At 38.0% G+C, this 18,447-nt stretch overlaps 1 protein-coding gene across 1 annotated transcript in view; it reads left to right on the plus strand.

The window, feature by feature from the left end:
• CDYL2 (chromodomain Y like 2) overlaps positions 1-18,447 on the plus strand; it is a 115,508-nt gene that overhangs the window by 53,060 nt on the left and 44,001 nt on the right. Inside the window, exon 3 of the mRNA XM_070761643.1 lies at positions 6,383-6,971. Coding sequence (XP_070617744.1) covers positions 6,383-6,971 — 589 coding nt within the window. The remainder of the gene's footprint in view (positions 1-6,382; positions 6,972-18,447) is intronic.

Here is an 18,447-nt window from a genome sequence, read left to right on the forward strand (position 1 = left end):
CATGTGACCAGGTGGGAGTGGCTTGACGATCATATGACCGGGTGGCTTAAAGGTCATGTGACTGGCTTAAAGGTGGCCAACTTGATGTCACTCACGTCAAGGGTTTGGGTTAGGGTTAGGATGCCTGGCCTCTCCACGCGTCAAAGAGATACAATTTCCCTATCTATTTACTGTTAGTACTGAACATCCAAAATATACTGTTTAATTTTATGTATATGTGCCATACCTGTACATACATATTACACACAGGCACAAAAATATACATTATCTACTATATAAACTGGAGGTGTACGTACACACACACGCACGCACAGCTCTTCTAAAATTATACACATTCAACCTCATTTACTGCAATAGGAAAAACATACCCAGAGCCCAGAAGAGAAAAATAGAAAAAAAATCAAAAGTTTTCTACCAGTTCTGCTTACCTGACCGTACCCATAGGAGCCCATCACTGGTCCTGGTGCAGCTGACCACATGGAGCTGGGGGTGGGAGATAGCTGCTGATACAATGTCCTTAGGAGATTGTGCAATGTGATGAGCTCTGCTGCTAGATGGTAGTGGGTTCATCCTATTATGTCCTGAAGGGTCCTGTCTTAATCCCATCACCATCTTTTGTTTGGTAGATAGAATGACCAAATCTTTCCCAATAGATAGAAAATTTCTGCTGGTGGTTATTAAAAGTGGGAACTGCTTTCCAAGAGCATGTTTCTCCATTTCACATCTAGGGAAATATAATATTCAGCCTTTTTTCATATTTCTCAAAATATTTCATACTTCTAGGAGAGGGCTGGGTGCTAACTTCCTACAAGGAAAATTAACAGAAAATTAATATAAGATGATAGAAGGTAATTTGTAGCAAACTTTGCCTTAGCTTTCATATATAAAAGTTTCTATAAAACATGATCAATAAATAAATGGATGACCATGCATGCTTGATATATTTAAAATCAAAACATGGGTTCTTTCAGACAGTTAAGGTACAGTTTGCTGAATATTGTAACCATTACTACAAATTGCACAATAGAAATCTGAATTGTAAAGAAAGTCATGTACTCAGTTTTAGCATATTTGGAGAAGACAGAAAGTTTGTACACTGAGAACAAAAGAAACAATCAGTATTTTTTAATATATATATATTAATGGGCTTTTAATTATTTCTAACATCAGACTGCTATTGTACACTGCTTTATTGTTGCTGTTAGCTTCCCTGAGTCTCCGGAGAGGGGCGGCATACAAATCCAACCAATCAATCAATCAATCAATCAATCAATAAATAAATAAATAAATCAAATAAACAAATCAAATAAACAAATCAAATAAACAAATCAAATAAACAAATCAAATAAAGTTATCTAATCTTTGCCTTCCACAGTATTATAAATATACAAAAAATATAATAGAAATAAATGAAAGGGGTAGACTAGGGCTTAGAATACACATTTCGCAATATAAAATCTTTCATGTGTTCCATTTTCTGATTTTTAATTATTATCAACAGTTTCAGCATCTTCTGATTGATTGTATGTTTTTATCATTTTCATTAATTTTTGGACTATTGCAAGCTTCTCTGTCTGTCTTCTATATTGGGTTTGGTGTATTTTCAAAAACAGTTCGATTTCTATGGTTCCGTTCAAAATGACAATATAAATATTGATGTCTCCAAAATTTCAAAAAAAGAATAACTATGGTGCTTTAGCAGAGTACACCTCATTAAAGGTAGGATTTTTGAGACAGCTTTGAGGGACGATCTTATCTAACCTAGATCCTGCAACTTGGGCTGTACTCTGAAGCGTTTGTTCCTGATGATGGTCAGTGATTCACATAATTTGCCTATCAGTTTGCCCAGCAGCACCCAAAATGTGAATGTGCACGCTCGCTCACTTCGCTAGCATACGCCTGGTCTGCGCATGTACACAAACCTCCATGCATGCGCATAAATCTGATGGCCTGTTGAAAACGTGGCAGCACTCAAAGACTGCCATCGGTGTCAGTGCTGGTGAGCTGAGCCGTTGTTGATCTCAGCTGAGGCGCGGCAATCCACTCTGCTACGCGAATCAGCTGAGCTTTAAAAAGGGGAATGGCAAGGGCGGGTGGGTGGGGCCAAATTGAGGTAATATTTGTCGGTTCTCCGAACTGATCAAAATGGCCACTACCGGTTCGCCTGAACCGGTCTGAACAGGCTGAATACCTCATCTGGTGATGGTCATTTCATTCTTAGTAGCTTTTGTCGTTATTTATTCTCTGTTGTTATTCTCTTGTGCTGTATATTTCACACTTCTACCATAAAAGTTAAAAAGTCAAATAAGTGTAACGGGATAAATAAACTCCAGTACAGAAGCACTAAGTACAAGTTTTTAAAATACACACTATGTGTTTTAAATTCGCATTTGAACACGCCAAGTTCTATACTTTTAACTGAGAGTGCACCATATTATGCTTAAAAATTCTGCTAGGCTTCCCTGGAAGTCATTAAGTTTTAATTATTTTGTAGCATTCTTAAAAACTACCACAAAACGCATTGGGGGATCCTCACGGTTGTATCATATTTGTTAACAGAAAAATTGAAACAATAAATGTGACCGCTACTCTCCTTAAAAAGTAGCTATGATGAACCAGTAAATGTTTTCTCTTCACTTACTTAGAACCATTGAGAGAAAATATTTGAAACATTCAAGTTAATAAAGAATTTTGGTATAAATAAAAGACTTCTGGTATAAATAAAGACTTTTTGTGGACTAGAAAAATCCATTATCCCCTGGGGTTATTTATAGCTCTCTTTTAATCCCTCTCATTTTTTTCTTAATTGGATTACTGTATATTGTTTTATCTTTGCTGACTTGGCTGTGTTATTGTACATCACCCAGAGCCATGTATGTGAGATAGGCAGCTATATAAATTTAATAAACAAAAGAAAAAAAGAAAAATGGCACAAACTAGATCTCACAATAAAGATCTGTAGAAAGGAATATGCTTTGTACAACAGAACTTGGTTACTTAAATTAACTCATTTTCTTCTGTTACTAATACGTCACAACTTAAAGTATATATCACTACCTTAAGCAACAATTATTTTTATTTATTTATTTATTAGATTTGTATGCCGCCCCTCTTCAAGGAGTTGTGCTTGATCTTTTACTTATTCCATCTATTGCAGTATTAATTGCAGGAGATTGAACTAGAAGATCTCCAAGATCCCTTCCAACTCGGTTATTCAGTTATTGTGCTAATTGAATTTATTTTCAACTCATAACAGTAAAAACACTGACTAAATTCAAAAGCTTTTGTATACGTGAATTTTTACACTAGTTAGTAATGTTCACTATATCATAAATTAAGCTGGCCTGGAATATGGACTTGTGGACAACTTTCTTTGTATACTTTTGTGATTATGTTTACATAGCATTAGACAATTAAAAGAGGGATTACTTCTGCTGCTGAAAATGAGTCTTCTAATATGACTATCCATATTTTAAAAGTAGAGAAAACAGATATTTTTATGTATTTACAATTACAGTGTTCCCTCGATTTTCGCGGATTCGAACTTCGCGAAAAGTCTATACCACAGTTTTTCAAAAATATTAATTAAAAAATACTTTGCGGGGTTTTTCCCTATACGACGGTTTTTCCCACCCGATGACATCATATGTTATCGCCAAACTTTCATCTGCTTTTAATAATTTTTTTTTTAAATAAACTTTAACAAATAAACATGGTGAGTAATAATCTAAATGGTTACTAAGGGAATGGAAAATTGCAATTTAGGGGTTTAAAGTGTTAAGGGAAGGTTTGTGATACTGTTCATAGCCAAAAATAGTGTATTTACTTCCGCATCTCTACTTCGCAGAAATTCGACTTTCGCGGGTGGTCTCGGAAGGTATCCTCCGCGAAAAGCAAGGGAACACTGTACAGTGCTGAATTGGATCCTTGTTTAGCATGGTTAATATATCCCCTAGTTAGATTCACCATGAGACAAGCTGTCCTTCCCGTGATTAGAGTGAGAATAGAATTTACACTGGGTGCAACCCGTTGATTCTTCTCATGTACAAATTAATGCAACTGGAATGCCCAGAAGCCTTTGATTTAGGCTTGTACACATCAAGGTTGAAAATGTACCTGAGGGCAAGGACATGATTGGAAGTCCTACAGGGGTGAAATCCAGCAGTTTCGGACAGGTACTGGTTAACTGGTAGCGGAAATTTTGAGTAGTTCAGAGAACTGGTAGCGGAAATTTTGAATAGTTTGGAGAACTGGCAAATGCCACTTCTGGCTGGCCCCAAAGCGGGGTGGGAATAGAGATTTTGCAGTATCCTTCCCCTGCCATGCCCACCAAACCATGTCCACCAAGCCAACCATGTCCATCAAGCCACGCCCACAGAACCGGTAGTAAACAAAATTGGATTTCAGCACTGAAGTCCTACTTCCAATGATGCCTCTCAGCACAGAGGGATTTGTTCAGAATCTTTCAGGTTGCTTGCTAAGTTCTAAACAAGCTGATTAAATTTGCTTTAAATAGAAACCTTGCCATTCTGTCAGCCACAGAAAATTTCAGAAGTGCTCAGGAATAGCCATTTGTCGAGAAACAAGGGGAGGTAAAGACACAAAATATGTTGTGATGCAAATGATTTCTCTTCCATGCAACACTGCAGTGCAAATACAAAAGGGTGGGGTTTGCCTTTCATCATCAAAATGATGCCTGTTTTATCATTTGGTTTTTCTCATGGGTAGGAATGTTTCACAATGCACCCAGGAATGTTTCGGCAACAGCTAATGTGCATCCCCTTGTCTTTTCCAGTTTTTGAATCCTCCCCTGGACAATTTCTTTACGGAGTTGTTTTCCCCCTCATTCTTTACCCATGCAATGGTTTTGTTGTTCTATCGCTATTCATATGCATAGAGTCTTCTGAGAAGAGCGGCATACAAATCTAATAAATAATAATAATAATAGTTTCTTAGAAATAATCCCCATTGAGGTCACTGAAATTCCCAAGTAAACATGCCTGGGATTACCAACTGTTATGTTGGTAAAGTGCCAGACAGACTAGAAGGAGGAATTAAGCAGCTTGGAGTTCTTGTACAGCCACAAGTTATTGTACACCACATAAGACTCAGCTCCCCCAGGATCTATGAAATCATATCTGGTCATTCCCAAGGGGAAGCCAGAAATCTAGGCAGAAGTCAATCAAGTTGCCATTCAATGTCATCTGGCATGGGACCAGATTACTTGCAGGACCATCTTCTTCTGCCTCATACATCCTAGCAACTGTTCTGGCTTCTGGTAGAAATTTAGCAATTAAAATAACTCTTATTAAATGCATCATTTCATGAATAAAGAAACTCAATTTATTTCTCTGCTCTCCTGTAATTCAAACACATTCCATACAGCACTCGGTCCATTATTTCTCTCTTAGCTGCATTTCTCACATTCCTCCTTCCGCTTCACTTAAACAAGATTTATTTTCCTAACAGCATAACTTTGAAAAACAGTAGCACTGACTTATAACAATATAAAATACTTTGGCTTACTTTAGCGTGGCAAAAACACATCCATTTTTCCTTTCAGCAACGTTGAAACTCCACCCTTCTTCTCCACTGACCCCCTGACGTGCCAAATACATCACTACAATATTTAACCCATTCCTCTCCTTAATATCTTCTTCCAGACCTCTGCTCTCTACGTTTTTGGGCCCTTCTGAATTTAGGGTTAACCCAGCGAGCGTCTGATTCTCCCTCACTAGATCCTGAACTCATAGCCCCATCCTGTGGCTGGCCTCCCACCTGTTCTACTACCTGTAACCCCGGGCCCCCCACTAATTCATAAACACTATCTGAATCCGAGTCCTCAATATCTTCATCATCCTCCAACTGATCAGGAGTATGTACAACAGCGACCAGTCAGATACCACAGAGTCGGCCTTCGCCCGGTCCCATCAGCCAGACAAGGTCCTCTGGCGGGGCATAGGGGACAAGCCTTCCTTCTCTGTGGTGGCCTGCCCCTATGGAACAAGCTCTCCTCGGAGATCCATACTGCTCACACTCTCCCTGTCTTCCATAAACTTTTAAAGACCCACTTCTGCCGGAAAGCCTGGGGCCATTGAAATTTTAACACCTTGCCCCACTCAATGAATGAATGCGTGATGGATGATGGATGAATCTGTTGTTAACTTTTAATGATGGGGATTTTAATCTATAATTTCATCTAGATTTCTGCATGTTGTAAGCCACTCTGAGTCTTATGAGAAGGGCAGCATAGAAATCAAATAAATAAATAATAACTAAAGCTATTCATGAGTGATTTCCGTTGCTTGTGCCTGACACGTTATTTTTTATTTATTTTGCCTAGCAGATTAGATTTTCACCTTTTCCTTTATTTTCCTGCTAGGTTGAAAGGATTGTAGACAAAAGGAAGAATAAAAAGGGCAAATGGGAATATCTCATACGGTGGAAAGGTTACGGAAGCAACGAAGACACGTGGGAACCAGAACATCACTTATTGCACTGCGAGGAATTCATTGACGAATTCAACGGACTGCACATCACCAGGGAAAAGCGAGCGAAACATGGGAAACAAGCCAATGTACCCAAATTTTTACGAGAAAGCAGGGGGTCATCCCTGGACAAAATAACCCACAGACCCTCGGACTCTGGGAAAAGCAAAGGACTCTCCCATAAAAGGAAGCGTATGACCTTTCAAAAGCCAAAAAAAAGCTATGGAGCAAAAGCTGGCTCTTCCAACGACAGAGCGGCTAAAACCGTCTCGTACCGGACTACGCCCAGCGGCTTGCAAATCATGCCTCTGAAAAAGCCACACAACGGCTTGCAGAATGGAGACGCCCCTTTCGAGAAGGAGTCTCCCCACTTGGGGAACGGCTCTCAAAAAGCCAACGAGGATCTGAATGAACCTGACGGTGAAGCCAATTTGCCCGGCGTTCTCGAAGTGGACAATGAGGCACCCATCATGAATGGTATTGGTATGTGGATCTTTATCTTTATTTGAAGCCATCTTAATTTTTTAAAACTGCAATAATGATGTAATACTTTAACTGATTGATTGTTTGTGGGTCATCAAGTCACTGATGATTCTTAGCAACCATACCCCACCCCAGGGCATTCTGTCCTTAACTTGGTCTTTCAAATCTTCCAACAATGCACCCGTCACCATTGTGGCTAAGTCTATCCACCTTTCTGCTGGTTGTCCTCTTCTTTTTCCTCCCACTTTTCTCCTACAGCAGTGGTTCTCAACCTTTCTAATGCTGCGGCCCCTTAATACAGTTCCTCGTGTTGTGGTGACCCCCAACCATAAGTCTAGCACCAATTTTCCCAACAGAGCTTTAACCTGATTGGTAGGAAGGTCAGAAGGACACCCCCACTGTAAACACCTGATTGGTTGGATTGTAAAACTATGTTCCAAGGTGCCAGAATAGAAGCTTTAGTTCCTAACACCATGGGAAATTTGTCTTTTCCCATGACCTTAGACGACCTCTGTGAAACTCTGTTCAACACCCCCCCCAAAGGGGTCCTGACCCCCAGGTTGAGAACCACTGTCCTAGAACCAATTTGGCCTATTAGGCAACAAGTTAGAAACCAGGAGACTATGAGTTATAGTCTTGCCTTGAGCATGAAAATCCAGCTGGGTGTCCTTGGACCAGTCCCTCTACCTCAGTCCAACCCACCTCAAAGGATAGTTGTGGGGAAAATAGAGGGAGGAAAGAATATTATATATGTTCGCTGTCTTGAGCTACTTACAAAAATAATAAAGAGGAGATAAAATGAAATATAGAAATAAGATAAATAAAGATTAGATCCTCCTCTAAAGAATTTTGCATTATTGGATGGATGGATGGATGGATGGATCAATGGATCATTGTTGTTAGTCGCCCCGAGTCTACGGAGAGGGGCGGCATACAAATCCAATAAATAAATGAATGGATGGATGATCAATTGAAGAGTGAATAGCTAGAACTTTTTCATGATGATCTGTCCTCAGCCACAAAGGTCCACGGTAGTTATGATGTCATAGAATTAACTGAATCTCCCATTTCCAGTGGTTTTCTGGAGGTGTTTTGCTGATTTAAGTAAGATATCGGTGTTCTAAAGCCAAGTGCATCTTATTTCTTTAGTACCCTGCTAAAAAGTATGGAAAAACAGACTGCTGGTTTTGGATAATTTGTCAGAAAAACTCAATAGTGCTAATCTAGGTTTTCTCTTGCATTTGGGATTCATCCAAAACTCATTGGCATGAAAGCCTGTTTCTATTCTACCGTTTCATTTTGAGGCTGCATGAATCTCACGGGTTCTTCTCAGCTTTTAAAACCCAGGAATTGACTTGTTCTGCAATAGGTCAGGAGAAATAACTGATAGTTCCCCTTCAGGGAGAAAGGAGTGGCAGAAACTATGATGCTTCTCAGTGGTAGCATGAACTTTCTGAAACACTCTTGCAAGTAAAATCAAACTGCTGCTCTGCCTGGTTGCATTTAAGAAAATGCAAAAAAAAAAAATAGAGTTCTTTTGGAAAATGTCTTTAGTTCAAAATTAGCATGTGTTTTTATTTAATTAATGTGTTTGATTCCTTTATGATGTGTTAATTTTAGATGTTTTTAATTAGAAGAACTATAAATGGATTAGGTTTTCTTGTACAGTATCTTGTAAACTGTTGAGAGGAGAATGCAGATGCAATTAATTAAACTGCGAGAATCACTGGTTGACTATTCTTTTTTGCTTATGCTACCCAATATCCCAATCTTATTATGTTTTTTTTTACTCAGTCGATCTAATCTTTGCCAAACTGTTTTTAAAATTCAGAATATTATTGTATCTTTGTATCTTTTCAATCAACATTAAATGAACCCAAAAAATAAGATGTGAAAGTGGGTGTAAGTATAAGAAGGGGTCAGCAGTTAAATGTCCAATGATGGCAGAATCCCAACACAAATGAATTATTCTTTCACTATGAGCATAACAGTCTCTGAAATCCGACCGAATAGCTTTATGCATGTTCACATATTGGTGTAAGTTGTCAGTTCCTTGAATGACAAGGAAAGAAGTGTTTTTTGTTCCCTGCTGTATCAGCAGCATGGATTTTTTTTCTTTCGAGTGTTGCAAAATGAGCCGCTAGGATGTATTAAAGAGACGTTCATCTCTAGGAGCTAAATAAACATGTAAAACTGTGCTTCCTAGATCACTATGGAAAGTTTTTGACAGATGTGCCTAGACAAGATGTGATAAAACTTCTCCTGAAGGAGGCAGAGTTGCATTATTGAACATTTTCGTAAGGAAAATATCCTGTTCTTGCCGTACCACCAAGTTCTATTATATATAAGGCCTTCAGCTTCCATTATCTCAACCATCATGGCTAATGGGAAAGGAACAAAAAAATCCTAGTGACACATATCAGAAAATTGCCGTTACTTAGCTGTGGCCTGGTTTCTCATCCCAAATGTGTGAAGAAGTGTTGTACGGCAACATTCTTTTTTGACCTAAAGGCACATAGTGTTGAAGCTTGAAATCATATAGCTGAGAGTAAGTGTTGCTTCATGATGAATCTACTTCATACCTGGCACATAATTAAGATCATTGTCTACATCCAGGTTGTGTCATTTTACTTGGACTCAGTCTGCAACAGCATGGTGTTGAACAGAGCTTCAGAGTCAATATGAGAAGACCAGTTGGAATGGGGTGGTTGCCCTGTGAATTTGATAATGGTAATTCTACAAACATTTGGTTGGTCTCCTTGAATGCTATTAAAATTGACTTTTGGGTGATTAGCTCTTTCAAAAGGGTCAATGCAGTGTGCAAGTTCAGCAGTCAAAGGCAGATAGAAGATTAGGTCAGAGGCATAGCAGTGACTGTGTGGCTTAGAAGAATGGAATGGAATGGAATGGAATGGAATGGAATAGGACAATATGATAAGCTGGTGTAAAAACATAGGTAGAGAAATTGATATAGATACATGGGAAAATGTCTGGATCTCAAATTGGAAAATGACAAAGTCGGTTTCGTTAAAAGAAAATCAAATTAAGATGTTCTATAAGTGGCATCTCCCACCGAGTAGAATAGCAAAAATGTTCTCTAAGAAGTCTCCATTATGTTGGAAATGTAAGAAAGAAATAGGTTCCTATTATCATCAATGGTGGATGTGTAGTAAGGTTAAGCTTTACTGGAAAATGATAGAAAGAATAATAAAAGAAATAGTAATGCAAAACCCCCTGGAATTTTACTTATTGGGTATAACCAAACAGAAATATAAAAAAGAAACTCTACATTTAGTCATTCTCATTTTGACAGCGGCCAGGATAGTATATGCGCAAAATTGGAAAGGGGAAAATATTCCCAAAGAGGAAGAGGTTATCAAGAAAATATTAGATTACACTGAAATGGATATGGTGACAAGACGGTTAAAAGACCAAGAGGAATCAGAATTTAATGTGATTTGGAATAAAGTGTATATATGGATAGATAAGAAGAAGAAGTAAAAGTAAAACTTATGTGAGAAATGTAGAAGTATGGTTATGACTTAAATATGATGTTCTACTTAGTTTATATATGAAGGTTTTTTTATACAAGGTTAAACAAAATTTCTTCTTTTCATTTAAAGTAATAAGTTGATTTAAAGTAGTAATAAGGTATTCTTTTTTCTGTATGGAAATTTGACTTCTAGAATAAGTGGGGAAATTGCAACCCCAATTTTATGTTAAATGTATGTTTGTCAGTTTTGTCTTTTTTATGAAAAATCAATAAAGTTTATTTTTTTGAAAAGATTAGGTCAGAGGCATAGCAGTGACTGTGTGGCTTAGAAGAATGGAATGGAATAGAATAGAATAGAATAGAATCATTTTATTGGCCAAGGTGATTGGACACACAAGGAATTTGTCTTTGGTGCAGATGCTCTCAGTGTACATTAAAAAAAAAGATGCATTTGTCAAGAATCATGAGGTAAAACACTTAATGATTGCCATAGGATACAAATAAGCAATCAGGAAACAATCAATATTAATAAAAATCTTAATAAAAATCAATATATTGCACTATTATTTTGACATTATAATGAATCCATTCCATGATGAGTTAGTACATAAATCCAGTTAGTGCCTTGTCTTGTTTAAACTATGCGATTGTAATTATGATGAAATTGTTGTTAATAGTTGAATCCCCACTTAATCATACTTAGCGGGGACTTTTTGAAACCATTAGTATTTAACATAATTATGAGCAGCAAGTCCCATTGGTTTCACTGGGTCTTCCCTAACTATGATCATTTTTATTTGCCAACCATCCAAGTAAAACTATTAGTTCTCCTTTCATTTTCCAGCTGTTGGGCACTATGCAACTTGAAACATCAGGGAAGTTTGCTATTTTTAGGTGACTTTGGAGCCTGACAAAAAGCTCTCCGGCGTGTATTCAGATGAAATGTCCTCCCTTCTTCACACTCCTACTCCATTTGTTCCTTCAAAGCTTTACGCTTTGCAGCTCTCATTCAAGTCAGCTCACTCCTGCTGGTAGCCACAAAAGGAAGCGGAATTATTATCATTTTTATCCCAACTTCTCTGAGGCAGACATTTTCCTCTTGAGTTAGGATGCCAACCTCCACAGCTTGCTTTGGCCAAGCACGCAGTCTCATGCACAAAAGCACATCCAAAAGGAGAAGAGATAGCTCAGCAAAATATAAGAGGCAAAGAAGAACAAAAGCATCAGACCACCACTCGAAATAAAGGAGGGGAACATTCACACAAATATTAATTAGCTTAATTCTATTAACGATGGTGCTAATTTTTTACCTGGTTTTTTTAAAGCCACTCAAGGGTAGGGGTGAGCAATGAAATCAACTAAATAATAATAATGATAATAATAATAATAATAATAATAATAATAATAATAATAATTTATTGGATTTGTATGCTGCCCCTCTCCGTAGACTCGGGGCGGCTAACAACAATGATAAAAACAACATGTGACAATCCAATAATAAAACAACTAAAAACCCTTATTATAAAACCAAACATACACATAGACATATCATGCATAACTTGTAATGGCCTAGGGGGAAGGAATATCTCAACTCCCCCATGCCTGGCAGTATAAATGAGTCTTGAGTAGTTTACGAAAGACAGGGAGGGTGGGGGCAATTCTAATCTCCGGGGGGAGTTGGTTCCAGAGGGCCGGGGCCGCTACAGAGAAGGCTCTTCCCCTGGGGCCCGCCAAACGACATTGTTTAGTCGACAGGACCCGGAGAAGGCCAACTCTGTGGGACCTTATCGGTCGCTGGGATTCGTGCGGTAGCAGGCAGTTCCGGAGGTAGTCTGGTCTTTGTCAGGATTAGGCCTAACCTGATATAATATCCCAACACAGGAGGAAGGACTGTAATCATTGTAATGACTATTATAAGGCAAAGAAAGCTGAATCATTGTATTTGAAGATTCTCAAACTTGCATGTATCTTGCGGAGGCAGAAGACTTAAAATCAAGGAGTAAACATATTGCAGTCAGATATCAAAATGGTAACAAATGGTGGTTGGTAAATCCAGGAAAATAGTATAAGGGCAGACTAGATGGACCATGAGGTCTTTTTCTGCGGCCAATCTTCTGTGTTTCTATGTTTCCATGTTTCTATGTTTATGGTTGATTTAACTCCTCAGTCCTTTCATTGGAAGAACATGTCCAGATGGTAAGGTGTTTAAGGGGTGACTTGATCGAAGTGTATAAAATCATGCATGGGATAGAAAAGGTGGATAGAGAAACATTCTTTTCTCTATCACACAATCCTAGGACAAGGGGACACTCTCTAAAGCTCATAGATAAGAAAGTGAGGACAAATCAAGGGAAATATGTCTTTACCCAGAGAGTCGTTGGTTTATGGAATTCACTTTCAGAACAGGTCGTGACAGCTGTCAGCCTTGATAGCTTCAAGGCAGGATTAGACAGATTCATGGATGCCAAGTATATAGATGGTTATTGAAACGTCTGTCCAAGTGCTGCCTCTATGTTGATTGAGGCAGGCAGGATTCCCTTGAGTACCACTTGTTGGGGGTCAAGGGAAAGGGAGGGTCTTGCCTTCTTTTTCTGCTCAAGATCCCCATGGATAATTGGTGGGCCACCGTGTGACACAGAATGCTGGACTCGATGGGGTTTGGCCTGAGTCAGCATGGCTCTTCTTATGTTCTTATGGTATCTTCTGAATAAAATGAAGTACAGGATAAATATCCAACCTAGCAAAAAATTACTCCAGAAACACCCTCCTAAATTTTTGCTCACTAGCTCATTTGTTCTTAAAATCCACTTACCCCTGCAGCTAGTTATAAAAAATTTAAATTTCATGCATACAGCAATGTGCTTGCAACTTGTCAAGAATTTTACTTATCCCTTTACATCTCCAAGCTAATTTGTCCAAGTTCCTCCTGCTGACTGCTCTGCAGCTATTCATTATAATTGGTGGCCTTTGGGTGGGGATTGGATGAATGAGCTATTTGTGATGGCAGTAGCCATTCTGAAGATCTGAAGAACTCCAAAGTATCTCTGAACCAAATTCTCTGGAAGGGAATCATCACTTTGATGTTTTCAAATGAATTTCACACCCTTCCTGGAACAAAAGAGCTACTCTCAGCAATTAAAAGAAATCCTCTTTGTCCATTCGAAACACAGTTAATAATAATGAGAGCCCCTGGTCTACTCAATCTTCTGTGATGTGTCCCAATATTTCTAAATATTGTTTATTACTTTAGGAAATCTTGATGTAGCTCCACAACTGCTGATGGACCCAGATTTTGTATCCAGATGCTACTGCTGACTTGGCAACATCAGAATTTGCCTTGGGTCCAAGTTTCAGCAATAGGAAGAAGGATGAAAAGAGAAGCAGATTTTGCTTGCGGAGAAGTAGAGGAAGAGGGAGTAGGATTGTCACTCTTACAACACAGTTCTAGGCTGCCTAAACAAAGGGATAGAATCAAGATCACGTGAAGTGTTAATATCACTTTATAAGGCCTTGATAAGGCCACACTTGGAACACTGCATTCAGTTTTGGTCGCCATGATGTAAAAAGAATCTTGAGACTCTAGAAAGAGTGCAGAGAAGAGTGACAAAAATGATAAGGGGACTGGAGGCTAAAACATACGAAGAACTTAGTAGGAACTGGGTGTGACTAGTTTAATGAAAAGAAAGGCTAGAGGAGACAGGATAGCAGTGTTCCAATATCTCAGGGGTTGTCTCAAAGAAGAGGAGTCAAAACACCTGACCATAGAACAAGAAGCAATGGGTGGAAACTTATCAAGGAGAGAAGCAACTTAGAACTGAGGAGAAATTTCCTGAAAAATTAATCAGTGGAACAGTTTGCCACTAGAAGTTGTGAATGCTCCAACACTGGAAGTTTTTAAGATGTTTAATAACCATTTGTCTGAAGTGGTCTGCAGCTTCCTGCCTAAGCAGGGGTTGGGACTAGAAGGTCTCCAAGGTCCCTTCCAATTCAGGGGAAGAGCCTTCTTTGTGGTGGCCCCGGCCCTCTGGATTCAACTCCCCCCCGGAGATTAGAACTGTCCCCACCATCCTTGTCTTTCATAAGCTACTCAAGTCCCACCTATACCGCCAGGCATGGGGGAACTGAGACACCTTCCCCAGGCTTTTATACTTTATGTTTGGTATGTATGTGTTGTTTGGTTTTAAATGATAGGGTTTTATATGTCTTTTTCTCTTTTAATATTAGATTTGTTCCAATGTAACATTGTTTTTATTATTGTTGTGAGCCGCCCCGAGTCTTCGGAGAGGGGCGGCATATAAATCTAATAAATTATTATTATTATTATTACTATTACTATTACTATTACTATTACTATTACTATTATTATTATTATTATTATTATTATTATTATTATTATTATTATTATATTTGCAGGCCCATCCCCTCACAATCTTAAAATTCTGTCAAACCAGAATTAAAAAGTGTAGTTCCCACTATTGCTAAATAAGCTCAGTTTACAGATGGGAGGTACTGTATTTCCTGGTTGTCTCTCAGTCCATGCTGGCCCAGAGTCTGATAATGTCCAGGACATCTGTTGTGGTTTCTTGGACTCCCAACTATTTTCTGTCATCTTCTACTAGCATGCTCAGCCTTTTGCTAACTTCTTTCAGAAAATAAATAGTAAATAAAAAGTGGTTGTTTTCTTCAGTCTTTTGATGTTATTATTGTTGTTGTTGTTTTTTAAAAGTCCTCACTCTTTCCAGAGGTTTAACGCTCCCCAAGTATATAATAATAATTGATTTATTAGATATAAACAAATACCTGTTCTATTTCATACTAGTAGCTGGATACCCATGCTTCGCTACAAAATTATGTGATTAGGCTTGATAAATTGGCAGTTAAAGCTTGAAATTTTATGTAGAATGTGGAACTCCTTAGCATCACAGCATTCTAATATAAGGCAACTGGAAGTTGGAACAGAGTTCCTTTCAGGTGGGGTGGGGGAGTAGAATGTCTTAACTCCCAGACTGCAGGCCAGATGAGTCACATGCTGTCCATGTCCATGCCCAGTTTAACGAAGGGGTAACATCAGAGTGTGTTCATATAAGGCAACTGGAAGTTGCAACGGTGTTCTTTTCAGGTGAGGAGGGAAAGTAGAACATCTTAGCATCAGTGTGTGTTAATATAATACTGTATAAGAAATACTAATTATCTGGTAGTCGTTTTGAAAAATCCTTTCTTAGCTAGCACCTAGAAGCCAAAAGGAACATGTGTGCCAAGTTTTAAGTTTTTAGGCTTTACAGCTCTGGAAAATTCATGATGAGTGAGTGTATTTGGCTTTTATATACAATATGCAGATTTTTTTTAAAGGAAATCAAACGGACCAATAACCAATTGAACCAACTAAACATTTATAAAAGAATGTGAAGACTTTTTACTTTCCAAAAAGTTTCAGGAGACTAAATACATTTTTAAAAAGAATAAATGTAAAAGTGTATAGACAGGAGACTTTCCTTTAATTGACTAAAGAAGTTTTAGGTATCTGCTGAAGGATTTATTTTTAAATTTTTTCTTTTCTTTTGGTAATTAGGGTGTTGATTTTAGAAGTTATAAATGAACTACAGGTCCAAATGGATTAAATAAAATTTGAAAAATTATTACAAACCTTCCCATTGGAAACTATACATGATTTTGCATTTGGAGAAAAAAAAAACATAATAAGATGAGACTTTGAAGACTGGACAGTGGAGGGCGCCAGAAAGGAATAAAACAATGTACATATTGAGATACAGTATATTTATCATCAATGAATTCAGAAGTTAGCTTTAAAGATTTTTGCCATTATTGATAGACTTTATCATATGGATGTGAAAGATGTTTTACTAGACAAGACTGAAGTTGGTGCAAATGTGGACTTAAAAATGAAAAGCTACAAGGAAAATATGGAAAAAGATGAAATACTGAAGGTACAAATGAAATTGACTGGTGTTCTAATAACTAAAAAGAGATGTAAATAATAGATCAAAAGAATGATTTGGGTAACCTTTCTCTTTTGGATTTACAAAAGGGACTTACTAAAAACCAGAAGAGTATTTTGGATAATCTTTTTTACTGGATTAACGAAAGAGATTTGTTAACATTGTTAACGGCGTCAGTAATTTTGTGCAAAGAGACAAACTGAAAATGAAAAGAAGCCAATTCTATTTGGATACTATTTGTGTTGTGGTTGGCTCTGACCCAGCTCCTGCCCCAAGGAATGTGGAGGTGGATGCAAGGGAAACATCAACATGTCATAGGCCTGTTTTATTGCCGACAGAGGCAGGTAGTGCAGTTTCCTCGGACGAAGAAGAAGGTGGAGGTGACTTGAAAGAGGGGGGCTTGGCACAAAGCCCAGAAAGCCAATCTCCATTATCTTTGGTTGATTTGGATGCGGAAGTCTTGGACTCACGCAGGTGCAGAGTTATGCGTAGAAGAGACCAATTGAGGACATATTACAGGAGATAAGAGAAGCCACCTGTGTTTGGGTGGGGCTCTAGTAATTAGAGCTGCTGATACAAATAGCAGCGTGTTGGTTTGGCCGTTGTGGAAGATTATCTGATCGCAGTTCTTCAGGACCGTGTTTTGCTGTTTTCTGGACTTTGTTGATTTTTCACGCCTTTGAAACCAAAGCAGAGCAAAGTGTGTGTGTTTCACTTCGTGGAAGATGGAGGGCTGTGATGTTCCTTCACAGCTGCTAGCTAAGTACTTAAGGACTGATTAAGGGGATTGTACAGACTACCAGGTTGTTTTGGGACGAGTGCTCTTTGCAATACAAAAAGGGTGCTTTGTTTCTTTTGAATTTTGTGATAAAGAACATTGTTTTGAATTTTCAAACGTGTGTGTGTCTGAAATTTGTACCCTTGAATTTTCGGGAGGCTCATACTAGAGAGCCCGGCAGAACAATTTGAAAGAACTAACAATTAAAATGGTTGGGAGCAAGTTTGAATTAGTTTTATCGGTGCATATAATCTTCAATAATATTATTTCCCAAAAAAATCATTCTGGTGGCCTCTTCAAAGTCAAAGTCCTTGTCAAATTTCTCGGCTGTCCTACATTTCTTCTCAGTTGAGCTGCTCTATAAATGCAGCCGTAGACATGAAGAATCCATTCTCTTTGCTTCCTCTTGGTTTTTTATTCACCCATTATTATTTGGTTACTTTCTTCTATTAGCTCAATTGGATTATGCTTCTAAACAGCTGAATTTTTTGCAACTGATTACAAAGTTAATTTAAAAATTAGACATTAGTAAAAAAAAAAAATTTCAATTTAAAAAAATCAGTGAAATATGAAGAAACATACAAACATACAGTATATATGCAGAGCATTAATATTATCTTATTATGGATCCTATTACTGTGGTGTAGAGCTGTGATCTAAAATTAAGTGATTGTTTTAGAAACAAGAAAGATAAAACTGGAATAAATCAATAAATCCATATAAGATAATATTTGTAGCTCAGGGTTGAACTGTGAAGTCCTGGGTTGTTATTATTTTGCAGATATTTCATTACCCTACTAAGTAACATCTTCAGGTTGATAGGTAACTAGGTTAGGTCACTAGGTTCACCAGATAGCATCCTTCAGTTTGATTCCAGAAACGTTACCTTAGTTGAATGTCTGCAAGAAAACAAGCAAACTCAGAGAATACCAAGGATTCTACAAATAGTAAATACATAAATGTTCCCTTTTTCTTCAAATGCATTGGGAAATGGCAGCACCATTTAAATCAGTATTATTCACTACATTGTTATTAATTCAATGCTGTCATCGTCATCATGGTATTCGGAAACTTCAGATCGTGCAGAATGCAGCTGCGAGAGCAATCATGGGCTTTCCTAAATATGCCCATGTTACACCAACACTCCGCAGTCTGCATTGGTTGCCGATCAGTTTCTGTTCACAATTCAAAGTGTTGGTTATGACCTATAAAGCCTTTCATGGCATCGGACCAGAATATCTCCGGGAC

The sequence above is a fragment of the Erythrolamprus reginae genome, chromosome 9 (genome assembly GCF_031021105.1).
Source record: "Erythrolamprus reginae isolate rEryReg1 chromosome 9, rEryReg1.hap1, whole genome shotgun sequence".
NCBI classification, from domain to species: domain Eukaryota; kingdom Metazoa; phylum Chordata; class Lepidosauria; order Squamata; family Dipsadidae; genus Erythrolamprus; species Erythrolamprus reginae.